Source organism: Salmo salar, chromosome 28, assembly GCF_965601325.2.
Source record: "Salmo salar chromosome 28, fSalSal1, whole genome shotgun sequence".
Classification (NCBI taxonomy): domain Eukaryota; kingdom Metazoa; phylum Chordata; class Actinopteri; order Salmoniformes; family Salmonidae; genus Salmo; species Salmo salar.
The window spans coordinates 24248755-24272607 of NC_138318.1; the positions used below are offsets into that span (position 1 = coordinate 24248755).

A 23853-nucleotide genomic window follows, 5' to 3' on the forward strand; every position below is an offset into this window, starting at 1 on the left:
TGAAAATGGGTCGTGGATGGGTATTCCAGCATGACAATGACCCAAAACACACGGCCAAGGCAACAAAGGAGTGGCTCAAGAAGAAGCACATTAAGGTCCTGGAGTGGCCTAGCCAGTCTCCAGACCTTAATCCCATAAATCTGTGGAGGGAGCTGAAGGTTCGAGTTGCCAAAAGTCAGCCTCGAAACCTTAATGACTTGGAGAAGATCTGCAAAGAGGAGTGGGACAAAATCCCTCCTGAGATGTGTGCAAACCTGGTGGCCAACTACAAGAAACATCTGACCTCTGTGATTGCCAACAATGGTTTTGCCACCAAGTACTAAGTCATGTTTTGCAGAGGGGTCAAATACTTGTTTCCCTCATTAAAATGCAAATCATTTTATAACATTTTTGACATGCGTTTTTCTGGATTTTTTGGTTGTTATTCTGTCTCTCACTGTTCAAATAAACCTACCATTAAAATTATAGACTGATCATTTCTTTGTCAGTGGGCAAACGTACAAAATCAGCAGGGGATCAAATACTTTTTTCCCCTCACTGTAACTCTGCACACTGGCTTCAGGCAGACAGGAAGGGGGACTCTGTGGGCCTCAGTGTTCTTTACCTGAAGAATCCACCTCAGGACACCTGAGGAAGAAGGTAAAGATGGAGTGGGGTTGGAGGCCATCTAAAAATATTTTTATTTTCTAAAGTGAAAATCAAATGTAAAAGAGTTCCACATACTGTACTACATATGGAGGGGATGTAAATTATATCCTTTGACTCAGTAATATTGAAGTCAATATCTTCTCTGTCACTTCTTCTACATCTTCTAGTGAACTTGTACAGTATATTGCATGAGCCTGGGTCGGGCTGTGGGAGCTTGGTCGAGTCTTAATACACATAGCTTGTATTTTCTGTCCCCTGTACAAAGCAGGCGTTGATGTTTTAATGTGCTGCTCCCAGACCTGTGTTTGTTGGGTGAGGGCAGGCCTGCTAATGACTGCCCAGGGGTTCTGGAGGGTTCCGGGGACTGAGAGCTACTGCAGCCTAATGGAAGGATGTGTGGTGGTGATGAGAGCCCTGACACACTGGGGCAGGAGAAATTAAAGAAAGCAAAATGAAAGAGAGAGGAGAGAAAAAGAGAGCAAAGTGTAGAAATAAGAGAGCAGAAAGAAAGTAAAAGTAAAAGGGGGAAAGAAAAAGAGAAAATAAAGAGGGAAAGTATGGATGGGGGGACAGAGAAAACAGAAAAAGGAGAGAAAGAAAACGTAGGAAGGAGAGGAGTCCCACTGGGCCATGTGACAGGGTGATTGACAGGTGCCAGGAGGGGGGCCAGCATGTGTGGAGTGACCTGACCAGGGAGGACAGACAGACAGCAGAGCAGAGTGACTGTCCAGAGAGGCAGGAAGCGTGTGGGATTACAGAGTAAACTAGCAGCGTCACTGTGTTTGTCTAACTTCACAGTCCACTGGATAACACCACCGGGGCCACTGTCACTCACTACCATTGGTACTGGCATTGCCACTGCCCGTAACTCATCACGTCATTCTTGCTCATCCATCATAACCCCACCAACCCCCATAACATACTTTATGACCTGTGGGTAGGATATCACTGGGATTTGGTTCATATGATGTTTTTCTGTCCTCTGCCTTTCGCACAACATTAGTCGTGGTTTTTACACTGCGGCAGTGGTGACATTAAACCTTCAGCACGAGGTCCTGGGAGAGAGAAACAATGAGTGTGTGGAGCACTCAAGCCAAGGTCTTTTTCTCTAGCTTGTCTAAACTCCTACTCTTCGCCTAGTGGCTCCATAGGTGAAACGCTGCTGTTCAGCAAAACTTTTCAGCCACAGGCAGTTTTGGGACTAAAATTAACTTTCCAAACATGAATATTCTGTAGCAAAGCCTGAGAAGACAGATTTATGACACAGCATCATTTATGGTGAGTATTTCAGGAACATAGAGAGAACTGAGAGCTGGGAAGCACCTATAATGTCACACCGGTTTGAAGAGTCTTTTCACACAAGAACAGCATCTCCTGTTTGACTGTGTTCTCACATTCCTGCTGTAACCTTAGAGAGGTGAGACATGTGAGCAGGGTTGTGGAATGCACTATGCAACACACCAACAACCCTCACATAATATTATAGTGGAAGTGCAACCCAAACAAAATGTGAAAATAAAGAAATATAAAAAAAAAAAAACATTAACGTTGTGGTATTCAAATTACAAAAAGGTGGTATAAATAATGAGTTCCTCACAAAAATACAACAGAGAGATAGTGTATATGTTTCCCATTAATGAGTCGAACCCTTGGCTTGTGTTGCTTAACCGTGGCTGAGGATGGGGTGTCGGTGTGTATGGAGTGAAGGTTCTCACAGTCCCAGCACTGGCGTGGATGAGAGGACACCTTTAAAATGCTCCCCTCCAGCCAGGTTCAGCCTCAGAACAGGAATGCACACTCATTAGGAACCCATCAATCACAACAGCCTAGGAACTATTTTTAACACTGGCCCAGGGGCACTGGAGGAATCGTTTACAGGGGGCGCGGGCAAATTTATGATGCGGGACGCCCCTACTGAGCGTATTATCGCTGGCACGCCGGGTAAAAACACCCTCTCCGGCTCGGTGAAGGAGGGAACGGGAGAACATAGTACTGGTGAAACAGAGGGATGGATGGGAGTGATACAGTACACCCCACCCAAACAAGGAGCAAAACAACAACAAGATCCCCAGATGACCTCAGAGAAAGTGTATTAAAGTATTGTGTCTTTAAGGCCTGAGTTCCATCCCAGAGTGTATGACCTCACATGTCCAGTTTGTTTGTGTAACAGAGTAGTGGTGTCGGAGTGGAGCGAGTAAGAAGAGGCTAGGAGGTTCTGCTCCATAAAACACACATTCACATCATTCAAAGTCAAAGGCAGGCAGGCAGGCACGCTGTGGGCTGCAGCAGCAGGGCAGACGTGTGTGTGTAAGTGTGTGTCTATCAGCACAGGCAGAGCATAGGGCCCTCACAGCTTTCCACTCACTTTAATGTGTCACTGAGAAAGCCTATGGAGCGCATCTCCTTCTGCCTTCCCCTCCTCCCCCTGTCCTCACCCCCTCCTCCCCGTCCTCACCCCCTCCTCCCCGTCCTCACCCCCTCCTCCCTCTGTCCTCACACCCTCCTCCCCGTCCTCACCCTCTCCTCCCTCTGTTGTCACCCCTTCCCCCCCTCCCCACCCCCTCCGTCCTCACCCCCTCCTCACTCCTCCCCCCTCCTTCCCCTGTCCTCACCCCCTCCTCCCTCTGTCCTCACCCCCCCTCCCTCTACCTCACCCCCCCCCTCCCTCCGAATCACTCTTTCCTCCCTCTGTTGTCACCCCCTCCCCCACCTCTCCGTCCTCCTCCCTCCATCCTCACCCCTCCTCCCCCCTCACTCCCCTGTCCTCACCCCCTCCTCCCTCTGTCCTCACCCCATCCCACCCCTCCTCCCCGTCCTCCCTCTACCTCACCCCCTCCTCCCTCTACCTCACCTCCTCCTCCCTCTGTCCTAACCCCCTCCAGCCCCCAGGCTGTGCAAGCAGTACCCCCCCACACACCTTCTTTCTCTACCCCTCTGATCCTCTCCTCAGACTCAACGCCCAGCACTTGGAATCAATCAGAGGTGTTCAAACATTGCCTTATCTATAATTGAATAAGCAGTGAGTTTACTGGCACCTCACCGTGCCCTCCCACACCCACACACGCACACAGAGTGAATGGTCGAGAGACTGACAGCTGAGCCCAGCGACGGCCGCTTGCGATGTTAGCCATGAAGACACAACACCAGAAAACCAATTACGCCATTGACAGACTGTGGTTAGTTTGGGAAGAATTTGGGGTGTTTTTTTTACACTTATGCCCCCCCCTCCCCTGAAAGCATAAACACTGCCAGGACGAGGGTAAAAAAGGCAGCACCCCCTCCTCACCCTACTACCTCCAACCTACCCAAAACCCACAACTCCCACCCCTCACCCCAGCCCCCATACCACGGCGGTGTGGAGAGGTGGGATTAGATTCAGGTGCGAGGTCCTGTTTGGGTTGGACGGGCCCCAGTCCAGAACAAAGTGTTTCTGTCTACACTCAGCCCAGTTAACAGCTTATTATGAGACGCTGCCATTCCGAGATGTCAATCAGTCGGCGGGGTCACGACAGACAGAGGGAGACCCCGCTTCGCTGGTCTAACCAGCTGCAGGCTCTGAAAACAGATTTCTCTCCCAGTTGGAGAGACACAAAAGATGTTTAAATGAGAGCCCTTTACATGGCCCCTCCCCCTCCACCCCAAACCCACCATGGCCTCTCATGGTAACCAGAGCCAGGTATTCTCCGGCAAACATTAAAGCCCCCAATCAAACAGGAGAGAGAGAGAGAATGGTAGATAGGGTTCTGAAAGAGGCGATTGCGGAGGCGCTGACTGACGTGGAGCTGTAATGGTGGTCAGTGACTAACTGGTCTCACTGACTGACACACATTCACGAAGCCATCACTTAAGGTCTGACAACTGCCTTACAACCGTACAGAACTGCCTTACAACCGTACAGAACTGCCTTACAACCGTACAGAACTGCCTTACAACCGTACAGAACTGCCTTACAACCGTACAGAACTGCCTTACAACCGTACAGAACTGCCTTACAACCGTACAGAACTGCCTTACAACCGTACAGAACTGCCTTACAACCGTACAGAACTGCCTTACAACCGTACAGAACTGCCTTACAACCGTACAGAACTGCCTTACAACCGTACAGAAGCCAGAACGGCACTTTCTACTGAGGCCCTTAAGGTAGTGATTGTATGGCCCATAATGAGAGCCACCACTGAAAATGTTTTTGTCCTGACTGACAGCCTCTAGGTCCCATGTGTCTTAAATATATACAGCCAATGTGTTACAGCCAGGCAGCGTTGAGTTTGTGGAAAGTGTGTGTGTGATATATATATATATGCATGCATGCAAGTGCCTGTGTGTGTGTGTCAATAAACAGTGCTAAATCAGAAGGTAAAGCATCATGACAGTGGGGAGATGGTTTTACGTTATTGTAACAGCCTTGATGAACAGCCCTGAGCCCTGTGCTATTCGGCTGAGGGCTGTGAGAATGTCTGCCAATAAACACCTGCCAACAGAGCGGTCCGTCCTCCTCTTCCTCCTCCTTCTATCACACCTCTCAGTGGAAACACACTCCCATTCTGCCACAGGGCACCACTAGCAGAGCATGCTGTGAGAAAACACACACACACACACACACACTTACTTCACTACTCAGAAAGATCGGTTGTTATGTAGCCCAACAACAAATTCTGCATTTCATAAAGCTGGAATCCTGAATGGTGAAACAGTCACGTCCATTTGCGATATTACAGCAACAAGTTACTACAAACAAACCATTTTTTCCCCCTCTGACATTATTGCCCTCGGGTTCGAACAGCACAATATGTACTGGTTGTTTATCATGCTGCGCGATGCACCTCGGCAACAAAAATAACGGTGGTTATAGGAAAGCTATAGTATGAAAACAATTTTATTCTCCATATTGCCTCGCATACTGTACAGTGCTGTCCAAATTGTGAATCCCATTGAAAAACAATTAAGTGGGTTTTCACTCCTGAGCTGAAAGATTTAGGTAACTAGGGCACATATATCGACCTGTACAGCACAGGAAAAACTCTGACACTAACAGAGGAACTGTGAGAGCCAAATTGGGTTACAGTGAAAGTTAGGGCTTCTCCTGCGTTTTTTTCCCACGCTCAGAAGCTGCTTTCAGGCAAGAGCCATCAATCACTGTCATCCCTACATCACTTGCCACCCCTCCTTTCTTCCCTCCTTCCACTTACCCCTCTCTTCCTGTCCGCCCTGCAGGCACCTATAGACTCAGAGTCGGAGAAGAGCCCAGAGGGTCAGCCAATCAAAATGTGTCTACCAAACAAGACCTTGAGAATGCTGCTAGGACTACCGATGGAAGTGACATCACAATCACCTGCCAAGGGCCATGGAGCCATCTCACCTGCCTTGACACAAAACCTGCCCTAACCTTAACTGCTAAACAGCACACTTTCCCAGGGTGCTCTAGGGGTGGGGTGGGGGTGGGGGGTGGGGGTATGGGGGCAAGGAGAGGGGAGAGAAGTGAGGAGTGACAGCTTCTTTAATATCCGGCTGTGTTTCACTGTGTTTTCAAACACAGCTGGGGCTGAAAATATGACCCAGGGGATTCCCCTGAAGTGAGGCTCCGCCCACATCACCAGTGATTGACATGTGAGAACAAAGCCACTGTCAACAGGAAAGTGTTCATGTCAGGGAAAATACACACAGTATCCTTCTGGGAAGGAAGATCGTAGACCTAGATCATCCAAAAACCATTAGACATCATTTTGGTATCATGGTATCTTTGAAATCTGCTTCAATCTGAATCTATTTCTTATCTATGAAAAGATAAGTTGGAATCACATTTTAGGCAGAACTTGTAGATTCACATATCGTCCATAACACATCAAGTAAATGTATGACTATGTATAACTTCTAATAAATAAATAAACACACTCAACAATACACGTCTTCAAAGTAAGAAAAACTTGAGTTTCTAGCTGAAACTGTTCATTTCTTTCTACCGCATGTATTTGGAGTCAAAATGACCTTTTCAGCAGGGTCGCTCGACTATGGTTAGCTCCAATCAGATTTTATTGCTCCAGTCTTTTTCACCCATCCACCCATTTCCTTGCTCTCATCAGGCCTGTCAGTCAAGGGTGTGAAAGAGGCGCTATGTGTGCACTTTATTTCTGTTTCATTTGGCTGGGTGCTCTCTAGCTTTCTGGGCTAATAAACTCCATGCTAGCTAAGTTAGTGGACGACACATATAGGGAGTTAGCCTGCAGTGCTAGCATTGACCGTCACTGTTTACAGCAGAGCCTGTCCGTTGAAAAGCACTTGCCACTTTAGTCATTACAACATTGTCTCAGACCGTCCAGTAAAACTAAGGCCAAACAAAAGAACCACACAGCTGGTGAAACAACACAGAAACTGCCTTGTGAGAACAAATTCAAGACAAGAACAAAAAACACTGAGCTTGAGAGATCAAATAACCCAGAACTGAGGTCTGTACACTACAGGTCTGTACACTACAGGTCTGTACACTTCCCCCCCCAGCCTCAGTCTCCCTCAACTCTGAATCTCTGGTCCCCACATCATTCATCACGTCTCAGCCCCAGCCGCCCGGCTCCGGTTCCCTCTCCCTCTCAGATCATGTGACAGGGTAAATAAACCCTCTACGCTGACAGACGCGAGGGGGGACGTCACCGTGACCCGCGCCGGGCGGGGGAGCACAGTGTCAGACCCACGGCCCATGGGGGAGGGGGGGGGGGGGGGGTGGGGGACACTGGCTGGCTGGCTGACCAGCACCGTCTTGGCTAGCCATCGGGAGTGGTCAGCCCACGCAGCAGTCTGGGTCTGTTGAGCGGGGGAGAGAAGAGGGACTCAGACTGGGCTGGAGAACAGTGGAGTGAAGGCTGAGAGGTCTTTTGGGGGGGGCTTCACTGATCTCTCAGATAGCCCCATATTTCACTGCTGCATTGTTCTGTGCTGTGAGTGTGTGTGTGTCTAAGGGCAGTGGACTGTGAATTGGCCTGGGGACACAGCTCGTGGGCTGTCTTCTTCTCCCAGGGAACATCTGCTTTCAGTTAGAGCGGAGAAAGAAACCAAAGGCTGAGGAGGAGACCTTGCACTCGGAAGAGGGCCAGTGTGTATGCCTGTCTGTGTGGCAGAGTTTACACTTGAACTTCATGTACATTGGTAAATGATGTTTGTAAGTGTGTGTATGCAGGAACAGACATATCAGTGTGTCTGTGGTTTAATATTATTTAGTTTGTTTGAATACTCCCAGACATCTCTGTCTATCATTGTCATTCTGCACTGAGGTTCTTCTACTGAATGACCACCAACCAGAATGCATTGCGCTGCCTCCAGCTCATGTCCAACTCCAACTAGAGCACCTTCCTGTAACCATCTCTAGGGGTGCAGGCGGGCAAACCTCACCCCCCCCTCTCACTGGATAAAGGGTGCAGACAGATTCTCTGTTTGTTTTCCATTGCCTAGGAACTCCTAATAACAACACAGCTCTACAGCGGGGAAAACACTAAGTCTTTTTCTCTCCTTCACCAGCCTCCCAAGAAACAACAAACTGTTTCTTCAGTAAAGTAATCTGCATTTATTTTCACTTAAGGTCCTCCAGAGTTGAAGCTGATGTTTTTTAGCAGAGAGAGGGGGAAAGGGATAGTGAGAGAGATAAAGAGAGAGCACAAAGGAGAGACAAGAGTGAGCAATGGCTAGAGAAAATACTAATTTGTCCCAGCTCTGTGTCAATATATGATGCTACCAGGAGGGTCTAATTGAATTAATTTGAGGAGAAAAATGGATTAGTCATGACACGAGGCGGCGAGAGCAAACCGGCCGGAATAGGATTAGCTCACTGCTCCTGCTGACTTCTGTTTGGACTAACCAATAATCTCATTTCAATACCAACACTCTGCTCTGGGCAGGCAATGGAAAAGACTGGGGTCAAAGAGGAGGGAGAGAAGGGGGGGTGAAGGGAAGAGAGAAGGCCAGAGGAGGGAGGACAGTGAAAAGAAAACAGGGAAGGTATGAAGAACTGAGGGAAGGAGGAAGACAGAGGATGAGGGGAGACTATAGGGAGAAAGAAAGGAGAGGTAGAAGACAGTGTGAGGACTGAGTGTATAGGGAGGGAGAGATGAGAGGTAGAAGACAGTGTGAGGACTGAGTGTATAGGGAGGGAGAGATGAGAGGTAGAAGACAGTGTGAGGACTGAGTGTATAGGGAGGGAGAGATGAGAGGTAGAAGACAGTGTGAGGACTGAGTGTATAGGGAGGGAGAGATGAGAGGTAGAAGACAGTGTGAGGACTGAGTGTATAGGGAGGGAGAGATGAGAGGTAGAAGACAGTGTGAGGACTGAGTGTATAGGGAGGGAGAGATGAGAGGTAGAAGACAGTGTGAGGACTGAGTGTATAGGGAGGGAGAGATGAGAGGTAGAAGACAGTGTGAGGACTGAGTGTATAGGGAGGGAGAGATGAGAGGTAGAAGACAGTGTGAGGACTGAGTGAATAGGGAGGGAGAGATGAGAGGTAGAAGACAGTGTGAGGACTGAGTGTATAGGGAGGGAGAGATGAGAGGTAGAAGACAGTGTGAGGACTGAGTGTATAGGGAGGGAGAGATGAGAGGTAGAAGACAGTGTGAGGACTGAGTGTATAGGGAGGGAGAGATGAGAGGTAGAAGACAGTGTGAGGACTGAGTGTATAGAGAGGGAGGGAGAGATGAGAGGTAGAAGACAGTGTGAGGACTGAGTGTATAGGGAGGGAGAGATGAGAGGTAGAAGACAGTGTGAGGACTGAGTGTATAGGGAGGGAGAGATGAGAGGTAGAAGACAGTGTGAGGACTGAGTGTATAGAGAGGGAGAGATGAGAGGTAGAAGACAGTGTGAGGACTGAGTGTATAGAGAGGGAGGGAGAGATGAGAGGTAGAAGACAGTGTGAGGACTGAGTGTATAGGGAGGGAGAGATGAGAGGTAGAAGACAGTGTGAGGACTGAGTGTATAGAGAGGGAGAGATGAGAGGTAGAAGACAGTGTGAGGACTGAGTGTATAGAGAGGGAGGGAGAGATGAGAGGTAGAAGACAGTGTGAGGACTGAGTGTATAGGGAGGGAGAGATGAGAGGTAGAAGACAGTGTGAGGACTGAGTGTATAGGGAGGGAGGGAGAGATGAGAGGTAGAAGACAGTGTGAGGACTGAGTGAATAGGGAGGGAAAGATGAGAGGTAGAAGACAGTGTGAGGACTGAGTGTATAGGGAGGGAGAGATGAGAGGTAGAAGACAGTGTGAGGACTGAGTGTATAGGGAGGGAGGGAGAGATGAGAGGTAGAAGACAGTGTGAGGACTGAGTGTATAGGGAGGGAGAGATGAGAGGTAGAAGACAGTGTGAGGACTGAGTGTATAGGGAGGGAGAGATGAGAGGTAGAAGACATTGTGAGGACTGAGTGTATAGGGAGGGAGAGATGAGAGGTAGAAGACAGTGTGAGGACTGAGTGTATAGGGAGGGAGGGAGAGATGAGAGGTAGAAGAATGTGTGAGGACTGAGTGTATAGAGAGGGAGAGATGAGAGGTAGAAGACAGTGTGAGGACTGAGTGTATAGAGAGGGAGAGATGAGAGGTAGAAGACAGTGTGAGGACTGAGTGTATAGGGAGGGAGGGAGAGATGAGAGGCAGAAGACAGTGTGAGGACTGAGTGTATAGGGAGGGAGAGATGAGAGGTAGAAGACAGTGTGAGGACTGAGTGTATAGGGAGGGAGGGAGAGATGAGAGGTAGAAGACAGTGTGAGGACTGAGTGTATAGGGAGGGAGGGAGAGATGAGAGGTAGAAGACAGTGTGAGGACTGAGTGTATAGGGAGGGAGGGAGAGATGAGAGGTAGAAGACAGTGTGAGGACTGAGTGTATAGGGAGGGAGAGATGAGAGGTAGAAGACAGTGTGAGGACTGAGTGTATAGGGAGGGAGAGATGAGAGGTAGAAGACAGTGTGAGGACTGAGTGTATAGGGAGGGAGGGAGAGATGAGAGGTAGAAGACAGTGTGAGGACTGAGTGTATAGGGAGGGAGAGATGAGAGGTAGAAGACAGTGTGAGGACTGAGTGTATAGGGAGGGAGGGAGAGATGAGAGGTAGAAGACAGTGTGAGGACTGAGTGTATAGGGAGGGAGAGATGAGAGGTAGAAGACAGTGTGAGGACTGAGTGTATAGGGAGGGAGAGATGAGAGGTAGAAGACAGTGTGAGGACTGAGTGTATAGGGAGGGAGAGATGAGAGGTAGAAGACAGTGTGAGGACTGAGTGAATAGGGAGGGAGAGATGAGAGGTAGAAGACAGTGTGAGGACTGAGTGTATAGGGAGGGAGAGATGAGAGGTAGAAGACAGTGTGAGGACTGAGTGTATAGGGAGGGAGGGAGAGATGAGAGGTAGAAGACAGTGTGAGGACTGAGTGTATAGGGAGGGAGAGATGAGAGGTAGAAGACAGTGTGAGGACTGAGTGTATAGGGAGGGAGGGAGAGATGAGAGGTAGAAGACAGTGTGAGGACTGAGTGTATAGGGAGGGAGAGATGAGAGGTAGAAGACAGTGTGAGGACTGAGTGTATAGGGAGGGAGGGAGAGATGAGAGGTAGAAGACAGTGTGAGGACTGAGTGTATAGGGAGGGAGAGATGAGAGGTAGAAGACAGTGTGAGGACTGAGTGTATAGGGAGGGAGGGAGAGATGAGAGGTAGAAGACAGTGTGAGGACTGAGTGTATAGGGAATCACTGACCTGGTAGGTACCAATGCCGATGTGTTTCGGGTCAATCTTCACCAGCTCAGCCAGCGGGTCCTGAACTCGTCTCCCTATGGACACTGGGAAAAGAAGAGCCCAACACACAAACTAATGAATTACTATTAGACCTAACCAATACCTGCAAACAGAGAAATTGTCTTTTAAAATCCCAGGAGGGATGATGAAAAGTAAAACAATAAATTACATATTTCATATACTAACAGACTTGATTACACTTATTAAATATGCAAATATGTATGTTAGGGGCTGTCCTAAGGGCAGGCCATTCCTCATGATTGGTGGGGTGGGGATCATCTTAATGAACTTTACGGCTGCAAGCCAATTAGAGTGCCTGCACCTGTCACTTAACTCAAATCAAAATAAAATGTATTTATATAGCCCTTCTTACATCAGCTGATATCTCAAAGTGCTGTACAGAAACCCAGCCTAAAACCCCAAACAGCAAGCAATGCAGGTGTAGCAGAACCCAACCCACCTGCCTCCAGGACACATCTGGAGACAGCCATGCTTTCTCACATAAACACACTGGGAGAATCTTAATTGCATTTCCTTGATTCCTCGCATCCTCTCTCCTCGCATCCTTCTCAAAACCCATTGGATCTCATCAAATGGGTTTTGAGGAGGCGGCGAGGAGAGAGGATGCAAGGAATCAAGGAAATGCAATTAAGATTCTCCCCCTGGCTATTATCCCATCTTCCTCCCAAAGTATGCTCTTGTTCATGTGGAAGGAAATGACTGGTACATGTTTACTGGTACACGTACAACTGGTACACATATAAGAAATATGGTGGAAACTCCCCGCAGCCCATTCCTCCACCAATAAAAGGTTTTTAGATTTGTTGAAAGTACACTTCAGTGTACACTTCAGGAGAAATGAGATGCAACACGCCGCCGCACAAGCACAAACACGCACACACACAAACGTGCGCAAACACACACACGTTTAATGATGATGTTTGTAATACTTGAAGTTGAGTTAAATGTAGCTAAATCCCTTTTCCAGGGTGGCTGACAAGAAGAAAAATGCTAAACATTACTAAACACATGACATCATTTCACAGCCACTACAACATGAGGACAGAAACTATTTCCAATCCAAATACACAAAATATCTCTCACACACACACACCTCTTATTCCTCATAGAGATCGCATTAACGGAGTTCTCAGCAGTAGAATCTCAAAATAGATGCAAATAGACCTAATACCAAACTCAATTTAAAGCCAATAAAACTCTAATTAAAGAGAAATAAACCCCAGCGAGAGCTTGCGAACGTCATCTGTTTATATGCCAATGACAACATAAGTGAGTTTGGTGAATGGAACCAGTCGAGTGTATATTTGGTGACTCTTAAACCAGTATAAGAGATTGACAACATGTGATTACTAGAGCATGCTAGGGACATATCATTCAAAAACCACAAGAATTTTACACAAGTTGTGGAGTCGCCAATGAACTGACCATGACGGTCTATGAGAGAGAGCTTATCAGCACTACCCCACTGGAGAGCTACCAAACATCCAGTCCATGCCAGATTCCTCTCCTTGGTGAATCTTTAGCTTGGCTAGTAAACTTTTCAATAAGTGCTGGAGAGAGCGCTGCTAGTCTCTGCTTACAAATGACCCCCCTATTACAGCGAGAGGACTCGGAGGAGAGAAGTGCTTTTGTGTGTGCTGTACAAGGCCTGGGCTGAAACTCCATCCCTGTCTAAATATTGTTACAGGCTGCAGTTTCCCACAGGCTTCCAAGGAGAGATGCAGAGAGTGAGGCATTGATTCCACATGCTCCTCCGTCCCAGTCCCACCTCAACTACGTACATCCAGCGAGTCATCTAGCAAAACACACCACCACATCCTCCTCTTTCACACCGACTCAGCCTCGCACATCTAGACGGTCCTGGACCATAATGCACTTCACCATATCATCCACCAGTCCGACATTCATCACCAGCCTCGTTAATCAAACACACACCCGCATCAGCGTCATTTCTAATAGTCTTGTATGATGTAATATAGGCTACAATCAGGCCGTCTACTTACATATTCACACACATAATTACATATTGAATCCCTAACAAAACACTTTGTCATCACTGATTGAAATACATACACCCACAAAGCATCCACTAGCCTAGATAGTGAACCACAGAACTATCCATTCAGACACTCAACAAAATGCTCATAATCTATCCACTACCGTCTCCCACTCAATGTGATATAACCATCGCATCTGAGTTCAGGGTCCTGACAGAGGGCCAGTGGATAATCTAAGGGTGTTGTCATTACCTTTCCACACTAGGGGGCATCAGTACCCCTCTCAGGAGTTCAGACCGACCAGGGCAGGGGGAAGAGTTCTATAATTTGGAAGTGTGGTGTAAAACAACAAGCCCTTAAGGCCCTCTTTGTTCAAAACACACTCTCCGCTGACAAGCACATCCACATACTGAAAGCAACCCCCCCCGACACACACACACACACACACACACACACACACACACACACACACACACACACACACACACACACACACACACACACACAACAATCTTTCTACAATATCCTTCTCACCATTCTACTCTATTACATCCAAGATAAATGCCCACACATTATTACACACATCCAAAATAAAATGGTTACATTACTTACGCCTTTCATTAAGGGGATAAATATGTCTCCCTGGGCTTGCTAGCGCTCTTGACCAGAGGACAATGTATGAATAAATCCCCAGCTTGATTTACTGTTTTTATAGAGGAAGTCTGGAATAATTCTCAAATCCTGTTTTGGAGAGCGTTTGATTATTTTCCAGAGTTTCTTAAATGTGTTTCTGTGTTTGAGATGGTGCATTGTGCAGAGTGGAGAGAGTTTGTGTGGTCCGTCACACAGCCTGGACCCTGAGGGAAGTCCGATTTCACAGCAACATGATGAGTTCTACAGAGATGACCAGACTGCTAGGATAAGGGAGCAGAATAGTTTGTCAATAACATGGCACCATGTCAGTGTTGACTGATGTGGGATAGTTGCAGGTTAATGTCAGTGCTTGAGAGCTACCTACAACTGAAGTTATTGACCTTAAAACAAATGCAGTGTTGTGAGAAAGTCCTGGGCAACATAACTAGAGAGGATATTTTGTGTCAAGGTTGACCCCTTCATGACTGATTAGTTTAGTGGGTAGACAGTCTGGCAGGCAGGCAAGCCTACAGTGCTGTCAGTTGTGTTCTGCAGTGCACTTCCGCTCTCTCACCCTTACAGGCACACAGACAGTGGGGGCGATGAGAGCTGCCAGGCCAGACCAGACAGCAGAGATGAGAGCTGCCAGGCCAGACCAGACAGCAGAGATGAGAGCTGCCAGGCCAGACCAGACAGCAGAGATGAGAGCTGCCAGGCCAGACCAGACAGCAGAGATGAGAGCTGCCAGGCCAGACCAGACAGCAGAGATGAGAGCTGCCAGGCCAGACCAGACAGCAGAGATGAGAGCTGCCAGGCCAGACCAGACAGCAGAGATGAGAGCTGCCAGGCCAGACCAGACAGCAGAGATGAGAGCTGCCAGGCCAGACCAGACAGCAGAGATGAGAGCTGCCAGGCCAGACCAGACAGCAGAGATGAGAGCTGCCAGGCCAGACCAGACAGCAGAGATGAGAGCTGCCAGGCCAGACCAGACAGCAGAGATGAGAGCTGCCAGGCCAGACCAGACAGCAGAGATGAGAGCTGCCAGACCAGACAGCAGAGATGAGAGCTGCCAGGCCAGACCAGACAGCAGAGATGAGAGCTGCCAGGCCAGACCAGACAGCAGAGATGAGAGCTGCCAGGCCAGACCAGACAGCAGAGATGAGAGCTGCCAGGCCAGACCAGACAGCAGAGATGAGAGCTGCCAGGCCAGACCAGACAGCAGAGATGAGAGCTGCCAGGCCAGACCAGACAGCAGAGATGAGAGCTGCCAGACCAGACAGCAGAGATGAGAGCTGCCAGGCCAGACCAGACAGCAGAGATGAGAGCTGCCAGGCCAGACCAGACAGTAGAGATGAGAGCTGCCAGGCCAGACCAGACAGCAGAGATGAGAGCTGCCAGACCAGACCAGACAGCAGAGCAGGACTCAGAAGAGCAGACTAGAGTCCAGCAAAGAGCTAAGCAACCAACATAGCAACAGAGGCTTTGGTTCATTATGTAGACCGGTCAGAATTTCGCACGCTCTAGCAACGGCCCTGGCAACGGATGCTAACTCCTAATTAGGGCAGCAGGTAGCCTAGCAGTTAGAGCGTTGGGCCAGTAGCCGAAAGGTTGCTGGTTTGAATACCCGAGCCAACAAGGTGAAAAATCTGTCCTTCTGAACCCTAATTTGATCCAGGGGTGCTGTACTACTATGGCTGACCCTGTAAAACAACACATTTCACTGCACCTATCTGGTGTATGTAACCATAAAACATATATTGTCTATTTATCAAATCCCATTGTGATGCAAGGGAGGAGGACATATTTTGGCAAGTGGACACTATTTGGCATGACATGAGGTGTATTTCACCTGCACTCCTCAGGTTCGGGTCCAGATCAGGCATTTCCTTCACTGCCTCTGGGCTCACACTGTAGATGGATGCCCCTGCCTCGCTGGTGATGCTGAGACAGAGAGAACACATGGTTAAAGATAGTTCAACAATTTGGCAATTAAGTCCTTTGTTCTACTTACCCAGTCGGATGAAGTCATGGATACTATTTGTATGTCTCTGCATGCAGTTTGAAGGAAATTGAAGGTATTTACTGGACCCAATGCTAACTAGCGTTAGCGCAATGACGAAGTCTACAGGAGCAGCCAGCATCGCACAGTAGCAGTCAGCCAGTGGCAGAACTACTCACACTCGTATTGTTACTCTCTTCTCAAAAGGTTCAGTAAGGCCCTATCAGTGTGTGTCTATATTCTTAGATTTCCCCCCCAAGTGCCATTTTCCTCCAGCCTCTTCTTTCTACTAAAATATTGTCTTCTCACAAAGCATCAATACTTGATTCTTAAGTCCATAAGGCCCTGCTGTAAGGCCCTGCTGTTCCTTCCTGCCCTTCACGCAAACACTCCTTTTTCTTTGACTATCAAGGCTTGTGAGACTGATCCACATAGCTTTTAGGGAAGCTTTTAGGTGAAGTTACCTACAAAGAATGAAAAAAGTAAGCGAATGGGGAAGATGGAGGGAAAAGAACAGTGGAGGAAAAACAAATAGTCCTAATAAAGATGTACAAAAATAATACGATTAAAGTTCCTAAGAAAGAGTCAATGTACTGTCATAACCATCACATCACTTTCAGAGCCCCTCCTTCCACTGATGTATTCTCATTCTCAGCACCACTTAGATGGCTAGCGTCAAATGCACCATTATCTACAAATCAATTCATTCACTCAGTAACAAGCTCTCCTTTCTCTGTTCGTGACCCTCTGTCGTAGACACCGACTCAATAAATCTAACCTTTCACCCTGGTAATTATCTCTTACGTTCTCTTCCAACTCTGGTGATCACAGACCTTTTCATCAAGCAAATAAGGTTAGAGGCCAGGGTGAATGCTTCTGCTCTTTTATCTACATGAATATGCCCAGGACATGTTCTCAACTATAGAGGTCTACATGCATACATATATTCAAAACGGCATTATCTATTATTTTCAATTCTATGACTAATTGGTCGTAAAGCACTCTAGCACATCCAAATACCTTAACAGTTTTACCATTGTGTTGCTTGTTACTTTTAAAATATGGCCATTAGTTCCAGAAATATACCTGATGTGAGGGTAAAAGCCAAAAGGTGGAGCCCCAGCAGACATAAGACAATGTAGGGTGATTCAGAGCTAAAGGACAGAATGAACCCTTAACTAATGGACTCAACCTCCAAGCTTAGTTTGTGTGTGTGTGTGTGTGTGTGTGTGTGTGTGTGTGTGTGTGTGTGTGTGTGTGTGTGTGTGTGTGTGAGTGATGAATGCACAACCCTGCAGAACAGAGAACAGTTGTAGTGTGACACTACTGCCATCTAGAGGACGTGTATGTGTACTGCTACTGTTTGCTTCAACAGCAGAAGGTGACAACTGAAAAATAATAAAATACAGAACGATATCCTTATTGGGAACTTGGGACAGAATAGGCTTAGCACTTCAGAAATGTCTGGCCCATAAACACCAGTCATAATAAAAATAATTAAAATGTGGAAATAACGAGCAATAATATTAACATCATCACCCGTACCCGAAAACCCGAGACCTGATCCGAGAGGTTCCGGATCCAGAATTCTATATAAATGTCACAGGTCTGGGTCAGATCTGATATGATTGTCACGGGGCTTAGGTATGTGTAATTTTAACTGACTTGTCCGGAAGGACCCATACAGATCCGAACACGACTCCTGTAGTAGATGGAGAGAGAGAAATTGTATATTTCATGCTGCTGCTCTTTGCTTTTCACGAAAGTGGCGCGTGTAGCTTGTTGTTGGCCAATCATAAGTCATCAAAGTGGCAAAAAGCTACAGGCATAGAGCCTCCGTGTGGGGCAAAAGTTAGGAGAAACAATGGAAGGTGGAATTAAAAGTTAAAAAGGAGAATGATAGGCTACAAAGACCAAAAGCCAACAGGTAGGCTGCTACTTCATATTCTGAATGGAGTTGTTGTTTGTAACTGTGTAGGACGAGAAAGTGCAAGTAGCCTCAATTAGCCTAGCTAGTTAGCTAGCTAGCAGTTAAGACGGTACCACGTAATCATATTGGATGATAAATAACCTAGCTATGGCAGCTACACTATATGACCAAAAGTATGTGGACACCTGCTTGTTGAACATCTCATTCCAAAATCATGGGCATTAATATGGAGTTGGTCCCCCCCCTCTGCTGCTATAACAGCATCTACTCTGCTGGGAAGGCTTTCCACTAGATGTTGGAACATTGCTGGAGGGACTTGCTTCCATTCAGCCACAAGAGCATTAGTGAGGTCAGGCACTGATGTTGGGCGATTAGTCCCGGCCCGCAGTCAAAGTTCCAATTCATCCCAAAGGTGTTTGATGGGGTTGAGGTCAGGGTTCTGTGCAGGCCAGTGAAGTTCTTCCACACCGATCAACAAACCATTTCTGTATGGAACTCGCTTTGTGCACGGGGGCATTGTCATGCAGAAACAGGAAAGAGCCTACCCCAAACTGTTACCACAAAGTTGGAATCAATGAGAATGTAATTGTATGCTGTAGCGTTAAGATTTCCCTTCACTAGAAATAAGGGGCCTAGCCCGAACCATGAAAAACAGCCGCAGACCATTATTCCTCCTCCACCAAACTTTACAGTTGGCACTATGCATTGAAGCGTGATTCATCACTCTAGAGAGAACTCTCTCTCTGGAGTGAGTACAATGGCACAGCGAGCTTTACACCACTCCAGCTGACATTTGGCATTGCGCATGGTGATCTTAGGCTTGTGTGCGGCTGCTCGGCCATGGAAACCCCTTTCATGAAGCTCCCGACAAACAGTTATTGTGCCAACATTGCTTTCAGAGGCAGATTGGAACTCGGTAGTGAGTGTTGCAACCGAGGACAGATGATTTTTACGTGCTACCCGCTGCAGCACTCAGCAGTCCAGTTCTGCGAGTTTGTGTGGACTACCACTTCGCAGCTGAGCCGTTGTTGCTCCAAGACATTTCCACTTCACAATAACAGCACTTACAGTTGACCGCAGCAGCACTAGCAGGGCCGAAATTTGACAAACTAACTTGTTGGAAAGGTGGCATCCTATGACGGTGCCACTTTGAAAGTCACTGAGCTCTTCAGTAAGGCCATTCTACTGTCAATGTTTTTCTATGGAGATTGCATGGATGTGTGCTCAATTTTATACACCTGTCAGCAACAGGTGTGGCTGAAATAGCCAAATCCACTAATTTAAAGGGGTGTTCACATACTTTGTATATATAGTGTATTAGTCTGCTATAGCGTGAATTGGCTTAGTTGGTTGGTTGCTGTCTCTCCTTCCCTCCTCCCTGTTCCCGTGTCACTCACTCACACTCACAGTAGCCTACACACACTGCACGGCCCCTGCTAGACCGTCAACACTCTCTACCTCCTCTCCCTCGCTCTTGATCAGCTCCAGTTAATAAGGTCGCTTAAAATGTACTTCTCTGCTGCTTCCCTCACTCGGATCGGACCGGGTCTGACCAGGAACGGGTCTAATTGTCCTCGGGTCCGTTCGGAACGGGTCTCTATATTTACATTTTTTATTTATGCATATCGGGTCCGGATGGGGAAAGCCCCAGGTCCATTTTGGAAGGCCATTTTGGAGTCAAACCAACTGTAGCCACAGTAATATTTCAATATTCATTATTTTCAACATGTTAAATGAGGACGATAGAACAACACTACTACTACCAAACTTAGCAAAAAAAAGAAACGTCCTCTCACTGGCAACTGCGTTTATTTTCAGCAAACTTAACATGTGTAAATATTTCTATGAACATAAGATTCAAAAACTGAACAAGTTCCACAGACATGTGACTAACAGAAATTGAATAATGTATCCCTGAACAAAGGGGGGATCAAAATCAAAAGTTACTGTCAGTATCTGGTGTGGCCACCAGCTGCATTACATACAGTAGTGCATCTCCTCCTCATGGACTGCACCAGATTTGTCAGTTCTTGCTGTGAGATGTTACCCCACTCTTCCACCAAGGCACCTGCAAGTTCCCGGACATTTCTGGGGGAATGGCCCTAGCCCTCACTCTCCGATCCAACAGGTCCCAGACGTGCTCAATAGAATTGAGATCCTAAGCATGCCTAAGGCACGTTCACACAGATGAGCAGGGACCCTGGGCATCTTTCTTTTGGTGTTTTTCAGAGTCAGTAGAAAGGCGTCTTTAGTGTCTTAAGTTTTCATAACTGTGACCTTAATTGCCTACCGTCTGTAAGCTGTTAGTGTCTTAACGACCGTTCCACAGGTGCATGTTCATTAATTGTTTATGGTTCATTGAACAAGCATGGAAAACAGTGATTAAACCCTTTACAATGAAGATCTGTGAAGTTATTTGGATTTTTACGAATTATCTTTGAACGACAGGGTCCTGAAAAGGGGACGTTTCTTTTTTTGCTGCTGCTGCTGCCTCTGCCGCTACCACTACTAAACATCTATTGTAAGCTAATGACTGAGAAATGGTGGGGGAATTGAAGACATTAAAGGAAAACTCCACCCAAAAACGATCTTTGGGTTTTTGTTTCATTAGTCGGTTGTTGACAAAGTCCTAAAATGTTTTGCTTGTCAGCAATCAAGTTTCCAAGATATGTAACTTTCAAAATACAGAAATCATCCCATATGATGCATTTTGTATCATCTCACAATTGCCATATTATCCTCCATGTCCGGTTAGAGGTATTATCATAAAGTCATGTCACTGATCCATCCTCCATCTACAGTGTATACCCTTCTCTCTTTCCTCTTGGATAGACAGATCAGATGGGGGAGTATCTCTCCTCAGGGTTCATATCAGCTGACCTTTGTGATGAGAGGTCAGCGCCTGCCCCTCTCACACTCACTGTTGGTACAACCAAACCTCTTTTAAGATCCCCTTCTCACTACAGCCACATCAAAAGACCCTAGAACGGGGGCCTCTGCCACGGCAACCTTGCCAATTAGTACCATCCTGTTTAGCAACAGCCGACAGAAGTCTTTGACAAGAATTACATTTTAAATGAACTTGTCCCCCTCTCTCTTCCCATCTTTCTCCCTCCCCCCTTTGACTACTCTAGCCATCTCTGCATTAGCACCCCCCCCCCCCCCCCCCCCCCCCCCGCCTCTGCTGACAGCTGACATGTCTTCGTAGTGACAGCGCTAACGAGCGTTGGCACATGACCTTCAGCGGGGTCAGAGGAGATGGAGTCGGCAAGCTGGTCATTAATAAGACAGTCAGACGGATTAGGAGGTCACAGCACAGGGCACACACCCAAACACACACCACTCTCACACAGAGAGGCAGAGGGACAAACAAATAGTCATAGTGACAAGGACAGACAAGAGACAAAAAAAACGGAGATAAAGAGGGACAGATAGAGCTATAGAGAAATAAACACTGTGATTGAGATAGACAGGCAGAGGACCATATATTGTAAAGAGTTTGCATGAAGCAGGGACCAATGGCAGGCCACAGCCAGATATAAGATCATGTCCTGTATGGATATAGGATGAGCTTGGCAACAAGCCAAACTGACACACACAGGCTTACGCACATGCTGATGAGAGTGAAGCAACAAGATGGTCGTTCTGTTCTCCCGTCTGGCTCTCTCTCTCTTTCTTTCTTGCTTTTCAGTTATGTACCCAATAGGTCTCTCAGGTCACTGGCCTTTTAACTATCCCAAAGTCTAGGACCAAGAGGCATGGAGCGGCAGCCTTTAGTTACTATGACACCAGCCTCTGGAATAGCCTGCCAGAGAACCTGAGGGGGGGGGCAAAACTGTGGACATATTTAAGAGATCTTAAAACATATATTTTTACCTTTGCTTTTCCTTGGGGTGCTTTTTAGCCGTTCAGTATGTGCCATTCTTTTGTTTTTATCTTATGTTTGTTGTTTAGTGAATATTTCAGCTTTTGTTTTTTATTCGTTTTTTCCTGTAAAGCACATTGCGTTGCATTCCATGTCTGAAATGTGCTGCATAAATAAAGCTTGATTTGATTTGAGTCTCTCTCTCGCCACTCCAGAGCCTGGAGGGGCAGCTCCTCAGAAACAGGCCCATTTGGTCTGACACCTCTGACCAACACACACACACACACACAAGTTCATGTACTCTCTCGCACATGCACAGACACACAAGACACACTAGAGCAGGTTCCAGAGAGAAGGCTGGTGACCAGTGATGGGGAAGAGTAGTCTTTCAGTGCTGATAGTTTGATAGCAGGCCAGCACAAGTCTCTTAGAACAAGGCCTAATGATATCTGACAAATACAGGCAGCGCTGAGCTGAGGAAGGACATCCATCCACTGACAAGGCCATGGGTCTCCCTGTACGTCAGTGAGGCAGAAACCACAGATAAAATAGGCCAAGCAACAAATAAACAGACACACTCTCTTCCTCATTAAGTGATATGTGACACAGTAGGATGCTCTGGGTCAGTTGAAAGAGAGTCTGTAAAGTTAGTGTCTGTCCCAGGGGAAAGTGCCCCCCAAAGAATCTCTACAGTCATATAAGAAAGGGATAGACAGAGGAAAGGGGAGGGAGAGACAGGGAGAGGCTAGCCCCTATCATGTCTGAATTAATTAGCAGTGCCGCTGGGGCAGCTGGTAGCAGCCCTGTCATAGATACAGCCTAGACCCCTTGTCTCCACGGTATCCAGACCATCGTCATGGCGAGGGCATCGCCGTGGCAGCCAGCAGAAGGTTGTCTGTGCCCTGCGCTCTGGCCTAAGTGGACACTAACACACACACTGCCACACACACAAGCATAAAGTCAACGGATGCCTCTAAGTGAAAGGATGACTTGGTGGCCCTTCAGGGTTGTCACTCACTTACTCAGACCATTGTTCCTGGTTCCTGTCCTTGGGCAAAGTCACAGCCAAGCTCCCTCCGAACCCCAGTCTTACTGTAGCCCTCTCCCTTTCTCACACCCCCTCCATGCCACTGCCCCTGACGGCCAGTCATGACAGACATTGGGGGAGACGGATACAAGCTTTGATACTTCCCCCCCCCTGGACCCCTCGCTCAAACCACTCCCAAATTAAAATTCAGCATTAGATCATCAGGTCTGTTAGCGAGGAGCAATGACGATATCATCCCCATGGTGACATGATACAGAACACTGTGAAACAGAGACAGGAAGCAGCAAATCCCCAAACAAAATTAGACTCAGTCTGCTTTTGGCCTTTGATTCTAGTATGCACCACAAAGTTTAAGATGGGGTTGCAATGAGAAAAGAGTGCGTCATGAACAAGATAAAATCTTGTTAATCTTGTTAATCTTTCTCTAATTAAAACCCCGAATGGAATATGTCTCTCCATTAAACCCCACAACTCATTGAACTGAATATGTCTCTCCATTAAACCCCACAACTCATTGAACTGAATATGTCTCTCCATTAAACCCCACAACTCATTGAACTGAATATGTCTCTCCATTAAACCCCACAACTCATTGAGCTGAATATGTCTCTCCATTAAACCCCACAACTCATTGAACTGAATATGTCTCTCCATTAAACCCCACAACTCATTGAACTGAATATGTCTCTCCATTAAACCCCACAACTCATTGAGCTGAATATGTCTCTCCATTAAACCCCACAACTCATTGAACTGAATATGTCTCTCCATTAAACCCCACAACTCATTGAACTGAATATGTCTGAACTGAAGCCCTACAACAGGTTTTCCCAAACTCGGTCCTGGGGACCCCAAGCGGTGCGTGCACATTTTGGTTTTTGCCCTAGCACTACACAGCTGATTCAAATAATCAACCCCAGGAATGAGTTTGGGAAACGCTGCCCTACAATATTATGTTTTTCTAAGTTGTG

General features: G+C 47.2%; 1 protein-coding gene across 1 annotated transcript in view; it reads right to left on the minus strand.

Annotated features, from left to right (window-relative positions):
- Positions 1 to 23853, minus strand: part of srbd1 (S1 RNA binding domain 1) — an 87592-nt gene that overhangs the window by 32129 nt on the left and 31610 nt on the right. Inside the window, exons 13-14 of the mRNA XM_014179990.3 lie at positions 15890 to 15981; positions 11351 to 11433 (exon numbers count right to left, since the gene is read on the minus strand). Coding sequence (XP_014035465.2) covers positions 11351 to 11433; positions 15890 to 15981 — 175 coding nt within the window. The remainder of the gene's footprint in view (positions 1 to 11350; positions 11434 to 15889; positions 15982 to 23853) is intronic.